General features: G+C 43.3%; 1 protein-coding gene across 1 annotated transcript in view; it reads right to left on the bottom strand.

Moving 5' to 3' along the window:
* The window catches only part of LOC139370468 (ligand-dependent corepressor-like), a 35,217-nt gene extending 9,437 nt beyond the window's left edge, over nt 1–25,780 (bottom strand). Inside the window, exons 1-6 of the mRNA XM_071109963.1 lie at nt 25,735–25,780; nt 23,601–23,666; nt 12,582–12,661; nt 9,064–9,190; nt 4,280–4,714; nt 998–1,085 (exon numbers count right to left, since the gene is read on the bottom strand). Of these exons, the coding sequence (XP_070966064.1) occupies nt 998–1,085; nt 4,280–4,714; nt 9,064–9,190; nt 12,582–12,661; nt 23,601–23,666; nt 25,735–25,780 (842 nt within the window). The remainder of the gene's footprint in view (nt 1–997; nt 1,086–4,279; nt 4,715–9,063; nt 9,191–12,581; nt 12,662–23,600; nt 23,667–25,734) is intronic.
* Nucleotides 25,781–26,961: the final 1,181 nt, after the last annotated feature.

Below are 26,961 nucleotides of genomic sequence, written 5' to 3'. Positions count from 1 at the left end.
GTCATTCCACTTCATGATTGTGTCCCACTTGTTGTTGATTCTTCACAAAAAAATACAGTTTTATATCTTTATGTTTGAAGCCTGAAATGTGGCAAAAGGTCGCAAAGTTCAAGGGGGCCGAATACTTTCGCAAGGCACTGTACATATTTATAAATACCTAGGTACTGTAATCATACGGATTACGGATGAGAGTTAGTTACTTATAAATACCTAGGTACTGTAATCATAATGATAATGGATGAGGGTTAGTTACTTATAAATACCTAGGTACTGTAATCATACGGATTACGGATGAGAGTTAGTTACTTATAAATACCTAGGTACTGTAATCATAATGATAATGGATTAGGGTTAGTTACTTATAAATACCTAGGTAGTGTAATAATAATGATATTGGATGAGGGTTAGTTACTTATAAATACCTAGGTACTGTAATCATAATGATAATGGATGAGGGTTAGTTACTTATAAATACCTAGGTAGTGTAATCATAATGATAATGGATGAGGGTTAGTTACTTATAAATACCTAGGTAGTGTAATCATAATGATAATGGATGAGGGTTAGTTACTTATAAATACCTAGGTACTGTAGTCATAATGATAATGGATGAGGGTTAGTTACTTATAAAAACCTAGGTACTGTAATCATAATGATAATGGATGAGGGTTAGTTCTCTTCCGGCGCTGTAAGCCCTTGACATCGTAACGTAACAAGAGGTGATTACCTTGGAAACCAATGGGAAATAACACATTGATCACTACAATGATCATTTATAATGGAGGTGTGTGTGTGTGTGTGTGTGTGTGTGTGTGTGTGTGTGTGTGTGTGTGTGTGTGTGTGTGTGTGTGTGTGTGTGTGTGTGTGTGTGTGTGTGTGTGTGTGTGTGTGTGTGTGTGTGTGCGTGTGTGTGTGTGTGGCGTGTGTGTGTGTGTGGCGTGTGTGTGTGTGTGTGTGTGTGTGTGTGTGTGTGTGTGTGTGTGTGTGTGTGTCTTACCCCTTCACTGTGGGCAACAGGGTGTAACTGTGAGAGTTTTTGAGGATGGTGCCGTGGGCCTTCTTGGTGGAGAGGTCCAGGACACCATCTGAGGATTAACATACGCAGATACACACACACACTGTTTTAGGGCACAGTTCATCACAGATGATCTAAGTATGTACTGTATAACTTGACTTCAATTGATTGGGACTTTTTAAATGAATGTAATTAACATTGTAAATGTGCCGTTCAATAACAGATGTTTGTGTAACTCTATAAATCACTGGAAATGAGAAAGGAAAAGGACTCCAGGAGAAGAATACAACATAGAAAATCACATGAATAAATAGTGAAAATAATCATTACTGTTCCCTCCGCTCTGCTCTTAGTTTAAAGAGTAATAACAATATTATATTCCTCTTTCCACTGACTGAACCACACACACACACACACACACACACACAAAAACACACACACACACACACACACACACACACACACACAAAAACACACACACCCTCCTCCTCCTCCACGGGTTAGTAATCCCCAAAGTGCAGCTGACCTGTCTGATGACCTGTCTGATGACCTGTCCCGTCTGAACAGAGCTGAAGGACCTCTTTAATCTTTAGGGCTTTTTGGTTGGACAAAACAAGGTGGTGATATTAAAATGAATTTCTCTCTCTGTGTGTTTATGGGTGTGTGTGGGAGGCATACATAAAAACACTATAATACCATATATGGTCACAGGCATTAGAGGATAATCCAGGCCAAATGTCTATAGGGCAAGAGGGATTTTAAGGCATGGGGGTTAATGTTTTTAAGATTCAAAAATCTATTTTTCAGCATAACGCGACTTGGCATTCAGCCTCCAACTGTTTGTTAGAATTAGGATACTAGTAGTTTTCATTAGGCCCAGTCTGTTTGGCTCTATACAACTTTTACTGGTCCAATTACAGGTTGTGGGGGATTTGCGACCAAGGTTTAACTTCCTGACATATGTCTTGAGATGTTGCTTCAATATATCCACATAATTTTCCTACCTCATGATGCCATCTATTTTGTGAAGTGCACCAGTCCCTCCTGCAGCAAAGCACCCCCACAACATGATGCTGCCACCCCTGTGCTTCATGGTTGGGATGGTGTTCTTCGGCTTGCAAGCCTCCCACTTTTTTATGGCCAACAGTTCCATTTTTGTTTCTTCAGACCAGAGGACATTTCCCCAAAAGTACAATCTTTGTCCCCATGTGCAGTTGCAAACCGTAGTCTGGCTTTTTTATGGCGGTTTTGGAGCAGTGGCTTCTTCCTTGCTGAGCGGCCTATCAGGTTATATCGATATAGGACTCGTTTTACTGTGGATAGAGATACTGTTGCATCAGTTTCCTACAGCATCTTCACAAGGTCCTTTGCTGTTGTTCTGGGATTGATTTGCACTTTTCGCACCAAAGTACGTTCATCTCTAGGAGACAGAACGCATCTCCTTCCTGAGCGGTTAGATGGATGCATGGTCCCTTGGTGTTTATACTTGCGTACTATTGTTTGTGCAGATGAACGTGGTACCTTCAGGTGTTTGGAAATTGCTCCGAAGGATGAACCAGACTTGTAGAGGTCTACCATTTTTTTCCTGAGGTCTTTGCTGATTTCTTTTGATTTTCCCAAGATGTCAAGCAAAGAGGCACTGAGTTTGAAGGTAGGACTTGAAATAAATCCACAGGTACCCTTCCAATTAGCTTCTAAAGCCATTTCATAATTTTCTGGAATTTTCCAAGCTGTTTAAAGGTACAGTCAACTTAGTGTATGTAAACTTCTGACACACTGGAATTGTGATACAGTGAATTATAAGTGAAATAATCTGTCTGTAAACAATTGTTGGAAAAATGACTTACATGCACAAAGTAGATGTCCTAACCGACTTGCCAAAACTATAGTTTGTTAACAGTGGTTGAAAAACGAGTTTTAATGAATCCAACCTAAATGTATGTAAACTTCTGACTTCAACTGTAAGAGAGCTATAGGGGAGATATAGGGAAGATATAAGGGATATATAGGAACGATATATAGGAGAGATATAGGGGATCTATAGGATAGATATAGGGGAGAGATATAGGGGAGAGATATAGCGGAGCGATATAGGGGAGCGATATAAGCAAGATGTAGAAGAGCTAGAGGCAATATAGTGGAGATATAGCGGATATATAAGTGAGTTAAAGTGGAGATATAGGAGAGATATAGTAGAGATAGAGGGATATATAAAGGATATATAGTGGCTCATAGGAGATACATGGGAGCTATAGAAGAGATACAGGGAAGCTATATGAGACCTATAGGGAGATATAGGCGATATATGCGAGATATAGGGGAGATATAAGCAACATACAGGGGAGATATAGTCAATATAGGGGAGATATTGGCGATACAGGGAGATATAGGAAAGATAAATGGAGATAGGAGAGATACAGGGAGATAAATGGAGATAGGAGAGATACAGGGAGATAAATGGAGATAGGAGAGATACAGGGAGATAAATGGAGATAGGAGAGATACAGGGAGATAAATGGAGATAGGAGAGATACAGGGAGATAAATGGAGATAGGAGAGATACAGGGAGATAAATGGAGATAGGAGAGATACAGGGAGATAAATGGAGATAGGAGAGATACAGGGAGATAAATGGAGATAGGAGAGATACAGGGATATAAATGGAGATAGGAGAGATACAGGGAGATAAATGGAGATAGGAGAGATACAGGGATATAAATGGAGATAGGAGAGATACAGGGATATAAATGGAGATAGGAGAGATACAGGGAGATAAATGGAGATAGGAGAGATACAGGGATATAAATGGAGATAGGAGAGATACAGGGAGATAAATGGAGATAGGAGAGATACAGGGAGATAAATGGAGATAGGAGAGATACAGGGATATAAATGGAGATAGGAGAGATACAGGGAGATAAATGGAGATAGGAGAGATACAGGGATATAAATGGAGATAGGAGAGATACAGGGATATAAATGGAGATAGGAGAGATACAGGGATATAAATGGAGATAGGAGAGATATAGGGATATAAATGGAGATAGGAGAGATATAGGGCGTTCTATTGAAGTTATGGGGGAGTTCTTCCGTCCAGGTTTTTCTTCTACTTATTTATTTTATTGAATATTTGTTTCTCTTTTTCTTATTGTTGTTGCACTGTTGAGAGCCTGCAAGTGGGCATTTCACTGTACAGTGTAACACCATTTTATCTATAAGGTAACTACGTTTTGATTCGATATGGACGTGTGAGTGGTGTCTTACCCTCTGTTTTGGTCTCTGTGGGGTCGGGCCTCTTGACGGTGAGGTCCAGTGGAGAGTCCTGGTCGGCCATGAGAAGCTTGCTGAGGACGGGGTTCTGTGCAGAGGCAGCAGCACCGGTACCACTACAGTTACTACCGGCTCCGTTCCCACTGTCCGGGGCGAAGGCAGAGGCGGAGGCGGGGCTGAGGCCCGGTCCCGGGGCGGGGGACGGGGGGCTGGACGCCCCCGGCAGAGCGAGGGGGGCCGGGGCTGGAGAGGCCGCTCTCGGCAGGAGGCGGCTTTGGTCCTTGATGCCGTTGGGCTGGGGGTGATGGGGGGGGTCCTGAGAATAGCTGTTTTTTGAGGTATATTCGGCAGCGAACTGACGGATCATTCGCTGCATTATCTCACGAGCCACTAGAGGGATGTGAGGGTCCGAGAAGCTTGGGAGGTCTGCTAGAGACAAACAAACACACAACATTAGACACCTATTAGAACATTCTTAATCTGTTTAACATTCCAACGACCGGCTAAAGATCTGGCAGCACTACAACTAGAAACATGAAAGCTGCAATATGTCACTTTATGGGGGAACGGACCAAATTCACGTAGAAATGTCAGTTATGAACCTGTCATTCTCACTGAAAGCCAGTCTCAGAAGTTGTAGATATGTTCCATGTGCACTATTTCTATGCTTCCTGTTCTTTCATTTTGTTTTTGCATCTTTTACTTTCAGTTTTGTACACCAGCTTCAGACAGCTGAAGATACTATACTGGTTATTGAAAATATATTTCACAGCGGTTTAGACCGTACAGCAACTTTCTAAGCTCTACATGACTTGTTTTGTAACATAAACTGAAATTAGGCGAACTATTCTAATTTTAGCAACCAGGAAATATTACTGTTTATGTGAAGAAAAAAAAGTAAAAAATATATATATATACAAGCTGATAACAATTAAGGTAGATGTGACTATACACACATACATTTTTATTAAAAATAGACTTGTTAGAATGTGGACATAGATGCAGACCTTCAGGACATGTTGTTTAATACCTCTCTGTACAGACAGACTGTTAGAATGTGGACATAGATGTAGACCTTCAGGACATGTTGTTTAATACCTCTCTGTACAGACAGACTGTTAGAATGTGGACATAGATATATACCTACAGGACATGTTTTTTAATACCTCTCTGTACAGACAGACTGTTAGAATGTGGACATAGATGTAGACCTACAGGACATGTTGTTTAATACCTCTCTGTACAGACAGACTGTTAGAACGTGGACATAGATGTAGACCTACAGGACATGTTGTTTAATACCTCTCTGTAATACTACAGACAGACTGTTAGAATGTGGACATAGATGTAGACCTACAGGACATGTTGTTTAATACCTCTCTGAACAGACAGACTGTTAGAATGTGGACATAGATGTAGACCTACAGGACATGTTGTTTAATACCTCTCTGTAATACTACAGACAGACTGTTAGAATGTGGACATAGATGTAGACCTACAGGACATGTTGTTTAATACCTCTCTGAACAGACAGACTGTTAGAATGTGGACATAGATGTAGACCTACAGGACATGTTGTTTAATACCTCTCTGTAATACTACAGACAGACTGTTAGAATGTGGACATAGATGTAGACCTACAGGACATGTTGTTTAATACCTCTGTAACACTACAGACAGACTGTTAGAACGTGGACATAGATGTAGACCTACAGGACATGTTTAATACCTCTCTGTAATACTACAGACAGACCGTTAGAATGTGGACATAGATGTAGACCTACAGGACATGTTGTTTAATACCTCTGTAACACTACAGACAGACTGTTAGAATGTGGACATAGATATAGACCTACAGGACATGTTGTTTAATACCTCTCTGTAACACTACAGACAGACTGTTAGAATGTGGACATAGATATAGACCTACAGGACATGTTGTTTAATATCTCTCTGTAACACTACAGAAAGACTGTTAGAATGTGGACATAGATGTAGACCTACAGGACATGTTGTTTAATATCTCTCTGTAACACTACAGACAGACTGTTAGAATGTGGACATAGATGTAGACCTACAGGACATGTTGTTTAATATCTCTCTGTAACACTACAGACAGACTGTTAGAATGTGGACATAGATGTAGACCTACAGGACATGTTTAATACCTCTGTAACACTACAGACAGACTGTTAGAATGTGGACATAGATGTAGACCTACAGGACATGTTTAATACCTCTCTGTAATACTACAGACAGACTGTTAGAATGTGGACATAGATATAGACCTACAGGACATGTTGTTTAATATCTCTGTAACACTACAGACAGACTGTTAGAATGTGGACATAGATATAGACCTACAGGACATGTTTAATACCTCTCTGTAACACTACAGACAGACTGTTAGAATGTGGACATAGATATAGACCTACAGGACATGTTGTTTAATATCTCTCTGTAACACTACAGACAGACTGTTAGAATGTGGACATAGATGTAGACCTACAGGACATGTTTAATACCTCTCTGTAATACTACAGACAGACCGTTAGAATGTGGACATAGATGTAGACCTACAGGACATGTTGTTTAATATCTCTCTGTAACACTACAGACATACTGTTAGAATGTGGACATAGATGTAGACCTACAGGACATGTTGTTTAATACCTCTGTAACACTACAGACAGACTGTTAGAATGTGGACATAGATGTAGACCTACAGGACATGTTGTTTAATACCTCTGTAACACTACAGACAGACTGTTAGAATGTGGACATAGATATATACCTACAGGACATGTTTAATACCTCTGTAACACTACAGACAGACTGTTAGCTAGGTTTCGTCGCAAATTGCACCCTATTCCCTATGTAGTGCACTACTTACGACCAGAAACCCATTGGCCCCTATAGTAGTGCACTACATAGGGAATATGGTGCCATTTGGGACACATCTCTAGTCTACCCTATAGCCCCCAACTTTCAGCCGCAAAACAACAAAGTGATTTAGCAGACAAGCTTTCTGGAAAAACATTTCCTTTTGGGCCAAGGAATTGTGCCCCGTGTCCGAAGGGGAAGCTTTCTGCAAACAATACCTACGTCCTGGTACACTATTCCCAATCCAGTGCACTACTTTTAACCTTGGCCCTATGCAATCTGGTCAAAAGTAGTGCACTAAGTAGGGAATCGGGTTCCGTTTGGGACGCCGACCGCGTGGACCCAAAACATAAAGCCGGGAGCATATAGACATTATAAAAACATTTAGCTAAAGGGACATCACTGGGAAGGAAGAAACCCTCAGACAAACGACACATATCTATGTGTGTCTGTTTATATACTGTGCACAGTGTTTGTTCAGCTACATACACTCAGTGTACACACCATTTAGGACCTTTCTTATATTGAGTTGATTCCAATGCTTCCCATAGCTGGCTGGATGTCCTTTGGTTGGTGGACCATTCTTTATACACACGGGAAACTGTTGAGCGTGAAAAACCCAGCAGCGTTGCAGTTCTTGACACACTCAAACCGGTGCGCCCGGCACCTACAACCATACCCTGTTCAAAGGCACTTTAAATATGTTGTCTTGCCACCCATTCACCCTCTGAATGACACACATACACAATTCATGTCTCAATTGTCTCAAGGCTTAAAAATCCTTCATTAACCTGTCTCCTCCCCTTCATCGACACTGAAGTGGATTTAACAAGTGACATCAATAAGGGATCAAAGCCTTTACCTGGATTCACCTGGTCAGTCTGTCATGGAAATAATGTTTTGTACACTCAGTATATAGCAGCTTTAGGCCAGCTGAGGGCTGAGAGCTGAGGGCTGAGAGCTGAGGGCTGAGAGCTGAGGGCTGAGAGCTGAGGGCTGAGAGCTGAGGGCTGAGAGCTGAGGGCTGAGAGCTGAGGGCTGAGGGCTGAGGGCTGAGGGCTGAGGGCTGAGGGCTGAGGGCTGGGTGTGGAGGTGAACCCAGATTGATTGGGCAGATACATTGATTGGATCAGCATCTGACTGATTGACCTAATCCTCTCTAAAACAACCATGTATCTCAAATGGCACCCTGTTAACTAGTGCACTGCTTTTGACCAAAAAAAGTAGTGCACTAAATGATATAGTGTAGGGAATAGGGGGCCATTTTGGATGCAACCAGTCACACACTGCACCCCTCTCTTCTCTAGGAGAGTATATAAGCATTACAATACTTGGTCACTTAACCAACACGTTTCATTTTAAACTTCAGTTTTTTTAGGACACGATTTTAAAATGAACCTTTATTTAACGAGGCAAGTCACTTAAGAACAAATTCTTATTTACAATGACCGTCATACACCGGCCGAACTCGGACGACGCTGGGCCAACTGTGTGCCGCCCTATGGGACTCCCAATCACGGCCGGTAGTGATACAGCCTGGAATCGAACCAAGGTGTCTGCAGGGATGCCTCAAGTACTGAGATGCAGTGCCTTAGACCGCTGCGCCACTCGGGAGCTCAAATGTGGGAATCAAACCCACAACTTTGGTGTTTCCAAGTTCCATACCTTGTGTCTTTATAACGTCCCAACTGACTACGCCATATAGTTCTACTAGACTCCCTTATGGTTCTATAAGTCCTTGACCCTAATAGTTCTAGGTTCTAAACTCCCTTATGCTTCTATGTTCTAGACTCCCTTATGGTACTAGGTTCTAAAATCTCATGGTTCTACATTCTAGACTCCTTTATGGTTCTGCATTCTAGACTCCCTTATGGTTCTATAGGTTCTAGACTCACCCTTTCTGTAGAAGACAGCATTGAGGAACTCTTCGGCTTGCTTCTCCAGGCGGTTGATTTTGGACGTGTCCTGTTTCAAGTCCTCTGACTCTGATAAGACCTGGGGTGTGATGCCAACCAAGTGTTCCTGAGAGGGACACAGAACACAAGAGGAAAAGGGTTTAGGATTTGAGAAAACAGTAGATAAATGTACAACCAAGTGTTCCTCAGAGGGACACAGACAAAGCAGACACACAGTTTTAATGAAGTTTTCCTGGACCAAACCCAGAGGAAAACCTTACAGTACCTTTTAAGTCAGTTTTTTTTAAGTCTGTTTTTTTTTAACATAATATGACAATAGGTGGCGAGAGAACGCTGTGGTGGAAGCTTTAAAAGACCAGGTGACAAAATATGGTGTTTAAGAAAGTCATTGTGTGGTACTATGGACATGCAGGAATTGTGTGGTACTATGGACTTGCAGTCCTTGTGTGGTACTATGGACTTGCAGTCATTGTGTGGTACTATGGACATGCAGTCATTGTGTGGTACTATGGACATGCAGTCATTGTGTGGTACTATGGACTTGCAGTCATTGTGTGGTACTATGGACTTGCAGTCATTGTGTGGTACTATGGACATGCAGTCATTGTGTGGTACTATGGACTTGCAGTCATTGTGTGGTACTATGGACATGCAGTCATTGTGTGGTACTATGGACATGCAGTCATTGTGTGGTACTATGGACATGCAGTCATTGTGTGGTACTATGGACATGCAGTCATTGTGTGGTACTATGGACATGCATTCATTGTGTGGTACTATGGACATGCAGTCATTGTGTGGTACTATGGACATGCAGTCATTGTGTGGTACTATGGACATGCAGTCATTGTGTGGTACTATGGACATGCAGTCATTGTGTGGTACTATGGACTTGCAGTCATTGTGTGGTACTATGGACTTGCAGTCATTGTGTGGTACTATGGACATGCAGTCATTGTGTGGTACTATGGACATGCAGTCATTGTGTGGTACTATGGACATGCAGTCATTGTGTGGTACTATGGACATGCAGTCATTGTGTGGTACTATGGACATGCAGTCATTGTGTGGTACTATGGACATGCAGTCATTGTGTGGTACTATGGACATGTAGTCATTGTGTGGTACTATGGACATGCAGTCATTGTGTGGTACTATGGACATGCAGTCATTGTGTGGTACTATGGACATGCAGTCATTGTGTGGTACTATGGACTTGCAGTCATTGTGTGGTACTATGGACTTGCAGTCATTGTGTGGTACTATGGACATGCAGTCATTGTGTGGTACTATGGACTTGCAGTCATTGTGTGGTACTATGGACATGCAGTCATTGTGTGGTACTATGGACATGCAGTCATTGTGTGGTACTATGGACATGTAGTCATTGTGTGGTACTATGGACATGCAGTCATTGTGTGGTACTATGGACTTGCAGTCATTGTGTGGTACTATGGACATGCAGTCATTGTGTTTATGAAACAAACAAATGAATGATCTGGGGTGGTGGTGGGAGGAATGGGCGTGACACCCTGACTGTCTCTCCGCTTTCTCCTCTTAGAATCCAGTGACGTGAAAACTGGCAAAACCAAAACAGGCTCAAACAGTTTCTTTAAAACGGCATACATTCACAGTTAATATGAATGAGGCATTCTCTCATCCTTCTCCTCGCTCTCCATCCCTCGTCTCTTTCTCTCTCTCTCCCCTCGGAAGACACTTGTTCAAGTGACTAGGTATCCCCCTTTCACTTTCCTTCTCCCCCAGCCTCTCTCCTCCCTCTGCCTCTCTCGCTCTTCCCCTCCCTCAAGTCTACCTCCTCCCCCTTTCTCTCCCCCTCCCTCAAGCCTACCTCCCCCCTCTCTCGCTCTCCCCCTCCCTCAAGCCTACCTCCTCCCTCTGCCTCTCTCCTCCCCCTCTCTCGCTCTTCCCCTCCCTCAAGCCTACCTCCTCCCCCTCCCTCGCTCTCCCCCTCCCTCAAGCCTACCTCCTCCCTCTGTCGGGAGTTTGCATAGCTGCAGATCAATGAATCAATTGTTTCCGTCCTCTGCAGGTCCTCTGGCATTTCATGCAATTAAACGCACACAGTGAAATATGAAGAGTACGTCCCAAATGGCACCCTATTCCCTACATCGTGCACTACTTTTGACCAGAGCGCTATGGGCCGTGTTCAGACGTAGTGCACTATAACGAGAATAGGGTGCCATTTTGGACGTAGGGCAAGCCCAACCCACCCAGCCCGGCCCGGGCATGGCAAGGCCAGAGACAAGCAGAGGAAGGAGGGCAGGTATGTTCTAGGTAATATGTTTTATGGACCATGGAGCGTATTCACAAAGTGTCCCAGAAGTAGGAATGCTGAATCTGATTTATATAATCCTATTCATTATAATCTGATCATAGATCAGCACTACTACTATGTTATATATGTTTATAATAATAATTTGGTTGGTGCTTATATTTGTTATTTTTCACACATTTACAAGTGTGTATTAAATTGTAGGTGCCAGATGGTCGACCTTCAGGGTTGAAGAGGTCAAGATGAAAAAGGAGAAAAGGAGTGGTTGGTTGGCATGGCAACATAAGGGGGGGGGGGCTCTTTGTGAGGCCTTCTGTTTCATCCTTCGTTCCTCCATTAAAGGGGCAATCTGGGATTGGTATATCAAAAGTGGCGCGGTGTCCACTTCTTTATCGTTTGAATCCCAGATTGCCCCTTTAAAAGACAAAGAAAAAATGGAGGACGAGTGGCGCCCCGAACGACATGCCGACAAGCCATCAATTCACAAGGTCAAAGGGAACGAGGGGTGACTGAAAGGGCAGAAAATAATAATACATTCCCGAGAGGCAAAACATTCCAGCGCCATTTTAGGATGATTAGACATGGCTGAATGAGTGAGACGACCAGGGATTGACCTCTACTTAAAGGGTGTGTGTGTGTGTGTGTGTGTGTGTGTGTGTGTGTGTGTGTGTGTGTGTGTGTGTGGGTGTGTGTGTGAGTGTGTGTGTGTGTGTGTGATTGTGTGTGTGTTATTGTTGATGAGGCGATGGAAGGATGAAAAGATGCAGACTGGCTTTTGTTCATGAAGCTAATTAGCTAATGCAGTGTGTGGAGTTTAGCTAATCAGCTAGCTGTAATGCAGTGTGTGGAGTTTAGCTAATCAGCTAGCTGTAATGCAGTGTGTGGAGTTTAGCTAATCAGCTAGCTGTAATGCAGTGTGTGGAGTTTAGCTAATCAGCTAGCTGTAATGCAGTGTGTGGAGTTTAGCTAATCAGCTAGCTGTAATGCAGTGTGTGGAGTTTAGCTAATCAGCTAGCTGTAATGCAGTGTGTGGAGTTTAGCTAATCAGCTAGCTGTAATGCAGTGTGTGGAGTTTAGCTAATCAGCTAGCTGTAATGCAGTGTGTGGGATTTAGCAATTGTCTCGATGTGTGTGTGTGTGTTTGTGTGTGTGTCTGTGTGTGTCTGTGTGTGTGAGCCACAGCAACTCTAATAACATCAATTACCTTGACTTTCTCTCGTCTTAAGCAGCAAAAGAGACAATTTACATCAAACGACCAATCCAACAGTACCTCGGGCTCGCAATCTGTGGGAAGAAGAAGAAGACACACACAAACACACACACGTCAGAGAGGTTGTGGTAATAATGACAGGCCGCTGTGTGTGAGCTTAGACAAACCACAGCACAGCTAACCATTTCATGCATTTCACAATAAAACCCTTCAGAATATGAAAAGCATTGAAAATAGCAACAGTTTGTTTTGAATGATGGCCGAGTTCCTTTTGATACATAAAAACTGTAAACCAATACATCAACTGTTCGGACACACACACTCAACCAGAAGATTACCCCCAGTAATCAGTGTGTGTGTGTGTGTGTGTGTGTGTGTGTGTGTGTGTGTGTGTGTGTGTGTGTGACATCTCTGTGTCTCCAAGTGACAAGGCCTTCTGGTGACTCTCTCTCGAACACGGTATGAGCTTCTTTTGTGATAACTGACTCTTCACGGAACATGACTTGTGTCACAGTCCTAGTGGGAGGGGAGCGGAGCGGAGGGGACGTTGGGCCTGGGCGCCTGGCGGCGTGCGGCGGCCTTGGATACGTGACTATTGTGTTGGTGACAGATGTAGAACCGGGCGCCTCGACATAGTGTAGTCATTAACCTCCAGTCCCCTGCCGCACTAAACCCTACCCCTTCATATGCAGAGGAGAGTATGTGCGTGTGTCTGTGTGATGTGTGTGTGTGTGATGTGTGTGTGCGCGAGTGTGGCTATAATGCTCCACGGGCAGAGAAAAACAGAGAGAGAGGAGGGATGCCCAACAAACTCACCTTTTGGTGCACCATGGATAAAAAGAAAAGTGCGCCGAGCTCCACACGGAACTCACAGCACTAAGAGAGAGAGAGAGATATGCCCCCCTAGGCACAACTATGACAACATAACCAACAGAAACGGGTCACAACTTCTACAGCTCTGTCGCACGCTGGGTATGTACATAGTCAATGGTAGGCTTCGAGGGGACTCCTATGGTAAGTACACCTATAGCTCATCTCTTGGCAGTAGTACTGTAGACTACTTTATCACTGACCTCAACCCAGAGTCTCTCGGAGCGTTCACAGTCAGTCCACTGACACCCCTATCAGACCACAGCAAAATCACAGTCTACTTGAACAGAGCAATAATCAATCATGAGGCATCAAAGCCAAAGGAACTGAGTAACATTAAGAAATGCTATAGATGGAAGGAATGCATTTTGGAAACCTACCAAAAAACAATTAGGCAACAACAAATTCAATCCCTTTTAGACAAATTCCTGGGTAAAACATTCCACTGTAATAGTGAAGGTGTAAACTTGGCAGTAGAAAATCTTAACAGTATATTTGAGTCTTCTCATGCTTTGTTGACTTCAAAAAAGCCTTTGACTCAATTTGGCATGAGGGTCTGCTATACAAATTGATGGAAAGGGGTGTTGGGGGAAAAAACATACAACATTATAAAATCCATGTACACAAACAACAAGTGTGTGATTAAAAAAGGCCCAAAACAAAGACATTTCTTCCCACAGGGTCGTGGGGTGAGACAGGGATGCACCTTAAGCCCCACCCTCTTCAACATATACATCAATGAATTGATGAATTGGCGAGGGTACTAGAACAATCTGCAGCACCCGGCCTCACCCTACTAGAATCTGAAGTAAAATGTCTACTGTTTGCTGATGATCTGGTGCTTCTGACCCCAACCAAGGAGGAACTACAGCAGCATCTAGATCTTCTGTACAGATTCTACCAGACCTGCGCCCTGACAGTAAATCTCAGTAAGACCAAAATAATGGTGTTCCAAAAAAGGTCCAGTTGCCAGGACCACAAATACAAATTCCATTTTGACACCGTTGCCCTAGAGCACACAAAAAAACTATACATGCCTTGGCCTAAACATCATTGCCACAGGTAACTTCCACAAAGCTGGGAACGATCTGAGAGACAAGGCAAGAAGGGCATTCTATGCCATCAAAAGGAACATAAAATTCAACATACCAATTAGGATCTGGCTAAAAATACTTGAATCAGTCATAGAACCCATTGCCCTTTATGGTTGTGAGGTCTGGGGTCCGCTCACCAACCAATAATTCACAAAATGGGACAAACACCAAATTGAGACTCTGCATGCAGAATTTTGCAAAAAGATCTTCCGTGTACAACATAGAACACCAAATAATGCACGCAGAGCAGAATTAGGCCGATACCCGCTAATTAACAAAATCCAGAAAAGAGCCGTTAAATTCTACAACCACCTAAAAGGAAGCGATTCCCAAACCTTCCATAACAAAGCCATCACCTACAGAGAACCTGGAGAAGAGTCCCCTAAGCAAGCTGGTCCTGGGACTCTGTTCACAAACACACCCTACAGAGCCCCAGGACAGCAGCACAATTAGACCCAATCAAATCATGAGAAAACAAAAAAAGTATTACTTGACACATTGGAAAGAATTAACAAAACAAACAGAGCAAACTAGAATACTATTTGGCCCTAAACAGAGAGTACATAGTGGCAGAATACCTGTCCACTGTGACTGACCCAAAATGAAGGAAAGCTTTGACTATGTACAGACTCAGTGAGCATAGCCTTGCTATTGAGAAAGGCCGCCGTAGGCAGACATGGCTCTCAAGAGAAGACAGGCTATGTGATCACTGCCCACAAAATGGGGTGGAAACTGAGCTGCACTTCCTAACCTCCTGTCCAATGTATGACCATATTAGAGAGACATATTTCCCTCAGATTACACAGATCCACAAAGAATTCGAAAACAAATACAATTTTAATAAACTCCCATATCTACTGGGTGAAATACCACAGTGTGCCATCACAGCAGCAAGATTTGTGACCTGTTGCCACAAGAAAAGGGCAACCAGTGAAGAACAAACACCATTGTAAATACAACCCATATTTATGTTTATTTATTTTCCCTTTTGTACTTTAACCATTTGCACATCGTTGCAACACTGTACATATACATAATATGACATTTGTAATGTCTTTATTATTTTGAAACTTCTGTATGTGTAATGTTTACTGTTCATTTTTCTTGTTTATTTCACTTTTTTTTATTATCTACCTCACTTGCTTTGGCAATGTTAACATATGTTTCCCATGCCAATAAAGCCCCTTGAATTGAATTTAGAGAGAAGGACAGAGAGAGAGAGATAACAGAGAGAGAGAGAGAGAGAGAGAGAGAGAGAGAGAGATAACAGAGAGAGAGAGAGAGAGAGATAAGAGAGAGAGAGAGAGAGAGAGAGAGAGAGAGAAAAGAGATTGAGAGGGGGGTGAGAGAGAGAGAGATAAGCGATTGAGAGGGGGGATGAGAGAGAGAAAGAGAGAGAGATTGGAGAGAGGGGGGTGAGAGTGAGAGAGAGGGGGGGTAAGAGAGAGAGGGGATAAGAGAACGAGAGCGAGAGAGCGAGATGGGGATAAGAGAGGGATAAAAGAGATTGGAGAGAGGGGGATAAGAAAGAGAAAGGGGATAAGAGAGAGAAGGATAAGAGAGAAAGGGGATAAAAGAGAGGGGGATGAGAGAGAGAGAGGGGATAAAATAGAGAAGGGGATGAGAGAGAGAGAGAGAGAGAGAGCAAGAGAGAGAGAGAGAGAGAGAAAGAGAGAGGGATAAACGAGATTGGAGAGAGGGGGATAAGAGAGAGAGAGAGAGAGAGAGAGATAAAAGAGGGAGAGGGAGAGAGAGAAAGACAGAGAAAATAGATTGGAGAGAAGGGGATAAGTGCAAGAGAGAGAGAGTGAGAGAGAGAGAGAGAGAGAGGGGGGATAAGAGAGAGAAAGATGGGGATAAGAAAGAAAGGGGATAAAAGAGAGAGCTTTGAGAAAGGGGGTGAGAGAGAGAGAGAAAGAGAGAGGGATAAAAGAGATTGGAGAGGGGAGGGATAAGAGAGAGAGATAAAGAGGGGGATAAGAGAGAGAAAAAGGAGAAAAGAGAGGGATAAAATAAATTGGAGAGGGGGATAAGAGAGAGAGAGAGGGTGGGGGGTAAGAGAGAGAGGGGATAACAGAAATAGAGCGAGAGAGCGAGAGATAAGAGGGAGAGAAGGAGAGAGATAAGAGATTGAAAGAGGGGGATGAGAAAGAGAGGGGGGGGATACGAGAGAGAAAAAGGATAAAAGAGAGAGAGGGGATGGTAGAGAGAAGGATATGAGAGAAAGGGGATAAAAGACAGAGAGGGGGATGAGAGAGAGAGAGAAAGAGAGAGGGATAAAAGAGATTGAAGAGAGGGGGATAAGAGAGAGAGAGATAGATAGAGGGTAAGTGAGAGAGAGATACGAGATTGGAGAGAGGGGATAAGAGCAAGAGAGAGAGTGAGAGATGGGGATAAGAGAGAGAGGATGATAGAGAGAGAAAGTGGATAAGAGAGAGAAAAAGGATAAAAGAGAGCGATGGGGATGAGAGAGAGGAATAAGAGAGAGAGAGAGAGAGAGAGAGAGAAAAGAGATTGGAGAGAGGGGGATGAGAGAAAGACAGAGGGAGAGAGAGAGAGAGAGGGGGATAAAAGAGAAAAATGATAAAGAGAGAGGTATAAAAGAGAGATAGGGGGATGATAAAGAGCAAGAGACAGAGGAGGATGAGAGAGAGGGGGACAAGAGGGAGAGAGAGATATGGGGATAAGAGAGAGGGATGAGAGAGAGGTATAAAAGAGAGAGAGAGGGGGGGATACGAGAGAGAAAAAGGATAAAAGAGAGAGAGGGGAAGGTAGAGAGAAGGATATGAGAGAAAGGGGATAAAAGACAGAGAGGGGGATGAGAGAGAGAGAGAAAGAGAGAGGGATAAAAGAGATTGAAGAGAGGGGGATAAGAGAGAGAGAGATAGATAGAGGGTAAGTGAGAGAGAGATACGAGATTGGAGAGAGGGGATAAGAGCAAGAGAGAGAGTGAGAGATGGGGATAAGAGAGAGAGGATGATAGAGAGAGAAAGTGGATAAGAGAGAAAAAAGGATAAAAGAGAGCGATGGGGATGAGAGAGAGGAATAAGAGAGAGAGAGAGAGAGAGAGAGAGAGAGAGAGAGAGAGAGAGAGAGAGAGAGAGAGAGAGAGAAAAGAGATTGGAGAGAGGGGGATGAGAGAAAGACAGAGGGAGAGAGAGAGAGAGAGGGGGATAAAAGAGAAAAATGATAAAGAGAGAGGTATAAAAGAGAGATAGGGGGATGATAAAGAGCAAGAGACAGAGGAGGATGAGAGAGAGGGGGACAAGAGGGAGAGAGAGATATGGGGATAAGAGAGAGGGATGAGAGAGAGGTATAAAAGAGAGAGAGGGGGATGATAAAGAGCAAGAGACAGAGGAGGATAAGAGAGAGAGGGGACAAGAGGGAGAGAGAGATATGGGGATAAGAGAGAGGGATGAGAGAGAGAGGGATGATAGAGAGAGAGGGGGATAAAAGAGAGCGAGAGAGGGGGGGTTAAGAGAGAGAGAAAGAGAGAGAGAGAGAGAAAGAGGGAGAGAGATAAAAGCGAGAGAGAGGGGGATAAGAGAGAGGGATAAAAGAGAGAGGGATAAAAGAGAGAGAGGGGGGGATAAGAGCGAGAGAGGGCCTCCCGAGTGGCGGAGTGGTCTAAGGCACTAGAGATCCTGGTTCGAGTCCAGGCTCTGTCGCAGCCGGCCGCGATCGGGAGACCCATGGGGCGGCGCACAATTGGCCCAGCGTCGTCCGGGTTAGGGGAGGGTTTGGCCGGCAGGAGGCAGGATGTCCTTGTCCCATCGCGCACTAGCGACTCCTGTTGCGGCCGGGCACAGTACACGCTGACACGGTCGTCAGGTGTACGGTGTTTCCTCCGACACGCTGGTGCAGCTGGCCTCCGGTTTGAGGGAATTGTGTCAAGAAGCAGTGCGGTTTGACTGGGTGGTGTTTTGGAGGACACACTGGTGCAGCTGGCATCCGGTCTGAGGGAATTGTGTCAAGAAGCCGTGCGGTTTGACTGGGTGGTGTTTCGGAGGACACATTGGTGCAGCTGGCCTCCGGGTTTGAGGGAATTGTGTCAAGAAGCCGTGCGGTTTGACTGGGTGGTGTTTTGGAGGACGCACTGGTGCAGCTGGCCTCCGGTTTGAGGGAATTGTGTCAAGAAGCCGTGCGGTTTGACTGGGTCGTGTTTCGGAGGACACATTGGTACAGCTGGCCTCCGGTTTGAGGGAATTGTGTCAAGAAGCCGTGCGGTTTGACTGGGTGGTGTTTCGGAGGACACACTGGTGCAGCTGGCCTCCGGTTTGACTGGGTGGTGTTTCGGAGGACACACTGGTGCAGCTGGCCTCCGGTTTGACTGGGTGGTGTTTCGGAGGACACACTGGTGCAGCTGGCCTCCGGTTTGAGGGAAGTGTGTCAAGAAGCCGTGCGGTTTGACTGGGTGGTGTTTCGGAGGACACACGGCTCTCGGCCTTCGCTGCTCCCGAGTCCGTACGGGTGTTGCAGCGATGAGGGAAGACTGTTGGATACCACCAATTGGATACCACAAAATGGAGGAGAAAAAGGTGTCTAAAAAAATATATAAAAATAAATGAATGATAGAGGATCAATAATCCAAGAAAGAAGAGAAACAACAGCCTTGGAGTCGTTTTCGTCTCTCGTGAGAAAAACACAATTCATTTGGAGGAAGGGGTGGAGCGAGAGACAGAGAGAGACGTCGTCAACGTGGCCACTTCATAGAGACGACCGTATGAACTCTGTGTCTGGGTCGTTGCCATGGAGCTATGCTTCCTTTAACCATCAGTTCAACCCACACCGCTACTGAGAGATATACTTTTTTGTCTTACATTAATGAGACATCCTCATTATAGTAAAAGCACCACATTACCCCCCCCCTCCCACCAGAACCTCAACACAATCACATTACACAGTACAAGACAATACAGTACTATGCAGTACACAATCCAATCCTTACAAATGAGAAATATATATATATATATTTATATGTTTCACCTTTCATATTTATTATATTTCTACTATTTACTGTTGCCATTTTTTTAATTTTTTTATTTAAAATAGTTTGCTTTATTTGTATTATTTGCTACCATTTTATATTATTCTTCATTATTTTATTACAATGTATATTGTATACATTGTTGCTTTGGCAATATTGATGCAATGTTTTTCATGCCAATAAAGCAGCTTGAATTTGAATTTGAGAAAGAAGGAGAGAGAAAGAGAGAAAGAGTCGAGAGACGAGAGAGCGAGAGAAAGAGAGAGAGAGAAAGAGAGAAAGAAAGAGAGAAAGAAAGAGAGAAAGAAAGAGAGAAAGAAAGAGAGAGAGAAAGAGAGAAAGAAAGAGAGAGAGAAAGAGAGAGAGAAAAAGAAAGAGAGAAAGAAAGAGAGAGAGAGAGAAAGAGAGAGAGAGAGAGAAAGAGCCATCACAGCAGTAATATAGTGACCTTTCGCCACAAGAAAAGGGCAAACCAGTGAAGAACAAACACCATTGTTAAAACAACCCATTTTTACCTTTTGTACTTTATCCATTTGCACATTATTACAACACTGTATATATATATACATAATATGACATTTAAAAAATATATATATTTACTTCTGTGAGTGGAATGTTTACTGTTAATTTTTACTTAATCTACTTCACTTGCTTTGGCAATGTAAACACATGTTTCCCATGCCAATAAAGCCCTTCAATTGAATCTAGTCCTACACTAGGGAGTGACACAACTCAATTTGAATGAGTGGATACAACTAAACTTGAATGAGTGGAATGGGAATGATACAATTCCACTTGATGCAGTGAGTTCTGTACATTATATCGTGTTGCTAGGTGCACTTTTCTTTTTACCCATGGTGTGTCAAAAGGTCAAAGGTGAGTGAGTGGGCCCCCGTGGTTCTAGTAGTTACAATAGCCCTGGGAAAGAGCCAATTAGCTACCGTCCAACAGCTAGCATGACCCCCCACCCTGCTGCACTCAGCTGTGAGAGAGAGAGCGAGAGAGGGTGCGAGTGTGTTTGTACGTGTACTTACTGTGGAAATGTGTGTGCATTTATATGTGTGTGTTTGCTGTGTGGTTGAATGAGCGAAGAGGAAGACGCATCTGAAACATTTACACTAATTCTGAAGTTGGTGGAGGATGTGTCACAAGACGATAGGTGGCCACACTGACCTCATTTCCTAGGGTTTGGAGAGAGAGAGAGAGAGACAGAGGTAGAAACTGAGCTGCACTTCCTAACCTCCTGCCAAATGTATGACCATATTAGAGACACATATTTCACTCAGATTACACAGATCCACAAAGAATTAGAAAATAAACCCAATTTTGATAAACTCCCGTATCTACTGGGTGAAATTCCACAGTGTTCCATCACAGCAGCAAGATTTGTGACCTGTTGCCACAAGAAAAGGTCAACCAGTGAAGAACAAACACCATTGTAAATACAACCCATATTTATGTTTATTTATTTTCCCTTTTGTACTTTAACTATTTGCACATCATTACAACACTGTATATAGACATAATATGACATTTGTAATGTCTTTATTATTTTTGAACTTTTGCAAGTGTAATGTTTACTGAATTTTTAAAAATTGTTTATTATCTACTTCACTTACTTTGGCAATGTAAACGTTTGTTTCCCATGCCAATAAAGCCCCTTAAATTGAATTGAGAGAGAGAGAGGAAAGAGAGCTCTGGCTGGCTGGGTTGAGGAGCCGCATCATTTGACATTTGATTCTCCTGACCCACACACTTTCTGTGTGTTAGAAGTCATGTGTATTGAAGCAGTCTAGCTGCATGCTTGGTGCGATGACGCACAAGGTGTTGTTGTTGTTGTTGATGATGTTGTTGTCTTTGGGTAATTTGAGGGGTTGTAATTCCATTCAGGAACCTAAACATTTAGACCTCTAAATGTTTCATTTATCTTTTCATATATTAAGAATATATTGTAACATATATTAAGAGTTTCATATATTAACAATATAGTGTAAGGTCAGAGGTTAACACAGGCTTAGGAGATGTCCGTTTTGTTCTATGAGATAATATCAGTCAGTTAACATGACCTTTACGATGTATGAAGCCTCGATGTGCTTTATTTGCTTATTTGATAACATTAATGTTTCAAAACTCACTAAAAAGTAACGTTAGCTGATGAAGATTATCTCATAGAACAAAACGTAGAAGATCTCCTAAACCGGTGTTAACCTCTGACCTTATTTTTGGCATTTATCTATAAACCCTACAAAAAATATATATACAGTGCCTTGCGAAAGTATTCAGCCCCCTTGAACTTTGCGACCTTTTGCCACATTTCAGGCTTCAAACATAAAGATATAAAACTGTATTTTTTGGTGAAGAATCAACAACAAGTGGGACACAATCATGAAGTGGAACGACATTTATTGGATATTTCAAACTTTTTTAACAAATCAAAAACTGAAAAATTGGGGGTGCAAAATTATTCAGCCCCTTTACTTTCAGTGCAGCAAACTCTCTCCAGAAGTTCAGTGAGGATCTCTGAATGATCCAATGTTGACCTAAATGACTAATGATGATAAATACAATCCACCTGTGTGTAATCAAGTCTCCGTATAAATGCACCTTCACTGTGATAGTCTCAGAGGTCCGTTAAAAGCGCAGAGAGCATCATGAAGAACAAGGAACACACCAGGCAGGTCCGAGATACTGTTGTGAAGAAGTTTAAAGCCGGATTTGGATACAAAAAGATTTCCCAAGCTTTAAACATCCCAAGGAGCACTGTGCAAGCGATAATATTGAAATGGAAGGAGTATCAGACCACTGCAAATCTACCAAGACCTGGCCGTCCCTCTAAACTTTCAGCTCATACAAGGAGAAGACTGATCAGAGATGCAGCCAAGAGGCCCATGATCACTCTGGATGAACTGCAGAGATCTACAGCTGAGGTGGGAGACTCTGTCCATAGGACAACAATCAGTCGTATATTGCACAAATCTGGCCTTTATGGAAGAGTGGCAAGAAGAAAGCCATTTCTTAAAGATATCCATAAAAAGTGTTGTTTAAAGTTTGCCACAAGCCACCTGGGAGACACACCAAACATGTGGAAGAAGGTGCTCTGGTCAGATGAAACCAAAATTGAACTTTTTGTCAACAATGCAAAACGTTATGTTTGGCGTAAAAGCAACACAGCTGAACACACCATCCCCACTGTCAAACATGGTGGTGGCAGCATCATGGTTTGGGCCTGCTTTTCTTCAGCAGAGGCAGGGAAGATGGTTAAAATTGATGGGAAGATGGATGGAGCCAAATACAGGACCATTCTGGAAGAAAACCTGATGGAGTCTGCAAAAGACCTGAGACTGGGACGGAGATTTGTCTTCCAACAAGACAATGATCCAAAACATAAAGCAAAATCTACAATGGAATGGTTCAAAAATAAACATATCCAGGTGTTAGAATGGCCAAGTCAAAGTCCAGACTTGAATCCAATCGAGAATCTGTGGAAAGAACTGAAAACTGCTGTTCACAAATGCTCTCCATCCAACCTCACTGAGCTCGAGCTGTTTTGCAAGGAGGAATGGGAAAAAATTTCAGTCTCTCGATGTGCAAAACTGATAGAGACATACCCCAAGCGACTTACAGCTGTAATCGCAGCAAAAGGTGGCGCTACAAAGTATTAACTTAAGGGGGCTGAATAATTTTGCACGCCCAATTTTTCAGTTTTTGATTTGTTAAAAAAGTTTGAAATATCCAATAAATGTCGTTCCACTTCATGATTGTGTCCCACTTGTTGTTGATTCTTCACAACAAAATACAGTTTTATATCTTTATGTTTGAAGCCTGAAATGTGGCAAAAGGTCGCAAAGTTCAAGGGGGCCGAATACTTTCGCAAGGCACTGTATATAATTTCCCCATAGGCTTTGTCCAACGGGCCATGGCGGAGTTAGTGCCTACAAAAATATGCCATTACTATTGCTCTCTATGGGCCCTGGGCCTATGGGTGAAAAGCAGTGCACTAGATGGAGAATAGGGTGCCATCTGGGAGACAGGTATGGAGATAGTCGGCGAGGACATGCTTACCTTGAAAAAGGGTAATATCTTTGACTAGTCCCGGCCCGAACAGCCCTTCCAAAATGCTTTCAAACCCTGCAGGGAAGACAGAGAGAACAACTAAGTACAGGACTCAGGTTTGTAGAAGACGGGGGAGCTCACATCCACTTACAGTTCTACTGACAGACCCCACCCCACACACAGGCTCACATCCACTTAGTTCTACAGACAGACCCCACCCCCACACACTGGCTCACATCCACTTAGTTCTACAGACAGACCCCACCCCCACACACTGGCTCACATCCACTTAGTTCTACAGACAGACCCCACCCCCACACACTGGCTCACATCCACTTAGTTCTACAGACAGACCCCACCCCCACACACTGGCTCACATCCACTTACAGTTCTACAGACAGACCCCACCCCCACACACTGGCTCACATCCACTTACAGTTCTACAGACAGACCCCACCCCCACACACTGGCTCACATCCACTTAGTTCTACAGACAGACCCCACCCCCACACACTGGCTCACATCCACTTACAGTTCTACAGACAGACCCCACCCCCACACACTGGCTCACATCCACTTAGTTCTACAGACAGACCCCACCCCCACACACTGGCTCACATCCACTTACAATTCTACAGACAGACCCCACCCCCACACACTGGCTCACATCCACTTACAGTTCTACAGACAGACCCCACCCCCACACACTGGCTCACATCCACTTACAGTTCTACAGACAGACCCCACCCCCACACACTGGCTCACATCCACTTACAGTTCTACAGACAGACCCCACCCCCACACACTGGCGCACACACACACACACACACACCTTGGCTTTAATTTTCTTTTCTTAAAAGCAAATCCCTTCTTTACCTAATATAACACTGTTAGCTAATGTCACTCACTTTTTATTAACTGTAAATACTGGATTCAGCTGTTGCTTGGCAACCCTGTGAAGTAACGCAAATACATATAGCAGTTTCCTCCACACCGTCCTTCTTCCCCCCCCCCTTCCTCTCCTCCACCCTCCCCCTCCCCACTCTCTCTAAAAGGAAAGAGGAGGAGAGGAGGAGAGGAAAAGAAACTGCTTGGTGAAGAAGCTGAGGAGTGAAGATGGGTATAAGAGGGTTAGAGGGGTTGGAGTAGAGAGGTGGGGGTGGTATGGGGTTTGGGAGGGAGTGAGAAAGAGGAAGGAAGGGAGAGAGGGGGTAACTCGACGGGAGGTTTTGTCCTTCAAGTCAAGCCTACTGTGATGCCAAAGGAAATGCGGGCAGATCAATACCACTTAAAATAAAAGTAGCTCGGTCTCCCTACCTCTCTTTCGCCTTCGCTTTCTCTCTTTCTACTTCGCTCTCGCTCTCTCTCTCTCACTCTCTCTCTTTTGCCCCCCCCCCCCACCCCCCACCCCCACCCTCCCCACCCTCCCCTCTCTCCATGCAGGTTAAGAGGCAGAGCTGCTGCTAAGAGGGAGATTAAACCAGCTTTTGGGAACAAGTTCATCTTAACCCTGGCTGTTATACATCCAGATCTGGACAAATGGGGCGGGGGGGGGAGGGGGGGGGGGGGTTGTTTATTAGCTTCTGCAGAAGAAGCAGCTGTTCTTCCTGGGGTCCACAAAAAACACCAAACAAGACAAGTAACAAAACACTGATACACAAGGACAGCCACACACTGAAAATACAACCATATAGAAACAACACAACTAAAACAATGTCATTAATAAGAGTTCAAACAACACAACTAAAACTATGTCATTAATAAGAGTTCAAACAACACAACTAAAACAATGTCATTAATAAGAGTACAAACAACACAACTAAAACTATGTCATTAATAAGAGTACAAACAACACAACTAAAACAATGTCATTAATAAGAGTACAAACAACACAACTAAAACTATGTCATTAATAAGAGTACAAACAACACAACTAAAACTATGTCATTAATAAGAGTTCAAACAACACAACTAAAACTATGTCATTAATAAGAGTACAAACAACACAACTAAAACTATGTCATTAATAAGAGTACAAACAACCCAACTAAAACAATGTCATTAATAACAGTACAAACAACACAACTAATATAAAGAATATGTGTGTGTGTGTGTGTGTGTGTGTGTGTGTGTGTGTCCTCACAGTCCCCGCCACTCCATGAAATGTTGAATCTTTTTGTCCAGGTCATGTTGCTGTTTGTTTGAGTAATTAGAGATAGAAGGGAGGTGTGATCATGGCTCTGTGTAATAATGTGTGTTGCTGTTTGTTTGAGTAATTAGAGATAGAAGGGAGGTGTGATTATGGCTCTGTGTAATAATGTGTGTTGCTGTTTGTTTGAGTAATTAGAGATAGAAGGGAGGTGTGATTATGGCTCTGTGTAATAATGTGTGTTGCTGTTTGTTTGAGTAATTAGAGATAGAAGGGATGTGTGATCATGGCTCTGTGTAATAATGTGTGTTGCTGTGAATTCATCTTGGACATGGGGACTGACGGTCCACTTCACTAAGAACCCTGACGGTCCACTTTACTAAGAACCCTGACGGTCCACTTCACTAAGAACCCTGACGGTCCACTTCACTAAGAACCCTGACGGTCCACTTCACTAAGAACCCTGACGGTCCACTTCACTAAGAACCCTGACGGTCCACTTCACTAAGAACCCTGACGGTCCACTTCACTAAGAACCCTGACGGTCCACTTCACTAAGAACCCTGACGGTCCACTTTACTAAGAACCCTGACGGTCCACTTTACTAAGAACCCTGACGGTCCACTTTACTAAGAACCCTGACGGTCCAGACCACTAAGAACCCTGACGGTCCACTTCAATAAGAACCCTGACGGTCCACTTCACTAGTGAAATTCACTAGTGAAACAGTCTTGAAAATGATTGGTAATATCAAAAAGGATTTGTAATAAATGACCCGTCAACTTCAAAGAACGATGGAGATTCATTTGATTTTCTGCCCATGACATCATTTAAACACTCCCAAGTCTTTTCCCATTGTGGTTTAAGTCATTTATCTTGGTTTGGTGATGTCATTTCTTCTTCTTTCCATGACATTTAGTTACCAAATGTCTCCATTGACAGTATGCCGACCAATCAGCTGAGCAGTGGTTAGCCACCTCTTTTGTACCATTTCTGTGAACCAGAAAATGTTTCAATTCATCCTCATTCCAGATGGCTCTAACTAGAGGTCGACCGATTAATCGGAATGGACAATTAATTAGGGCCGATTTCAAGTTTTTATAACAATCGGAAATGTGTATTTTTGGGCGCCGATTTGCCAATTTTTTTCTTACACCTTTATTTAATATTTATTTAACTAGGCAAGTCAGTTAAGAACACATTCTTATTTTCAATGACGGC

This window comes from Oncorhynchus clarkii, chromosome 17 (assembly GCF_045791955.1).
Source record: "Oncorhynchus clarkii lewisi isolate Uvic-CL-2024 chromosome 17, UVic_Ocla_1.0, whole genome shotgun sequence".
In the NCBI taxonomy this organism is placed as follows: domain Eukaryota; kingdom Metazoa; phylum Chordata; class Actinopteri; order Salmoniformes; family Salmonidae; genus Oncorhynchus; species Oncorhynchus clarkii.
This window is presented reverse-complemented; position numbering and strand designations above follow the sequence as displayed.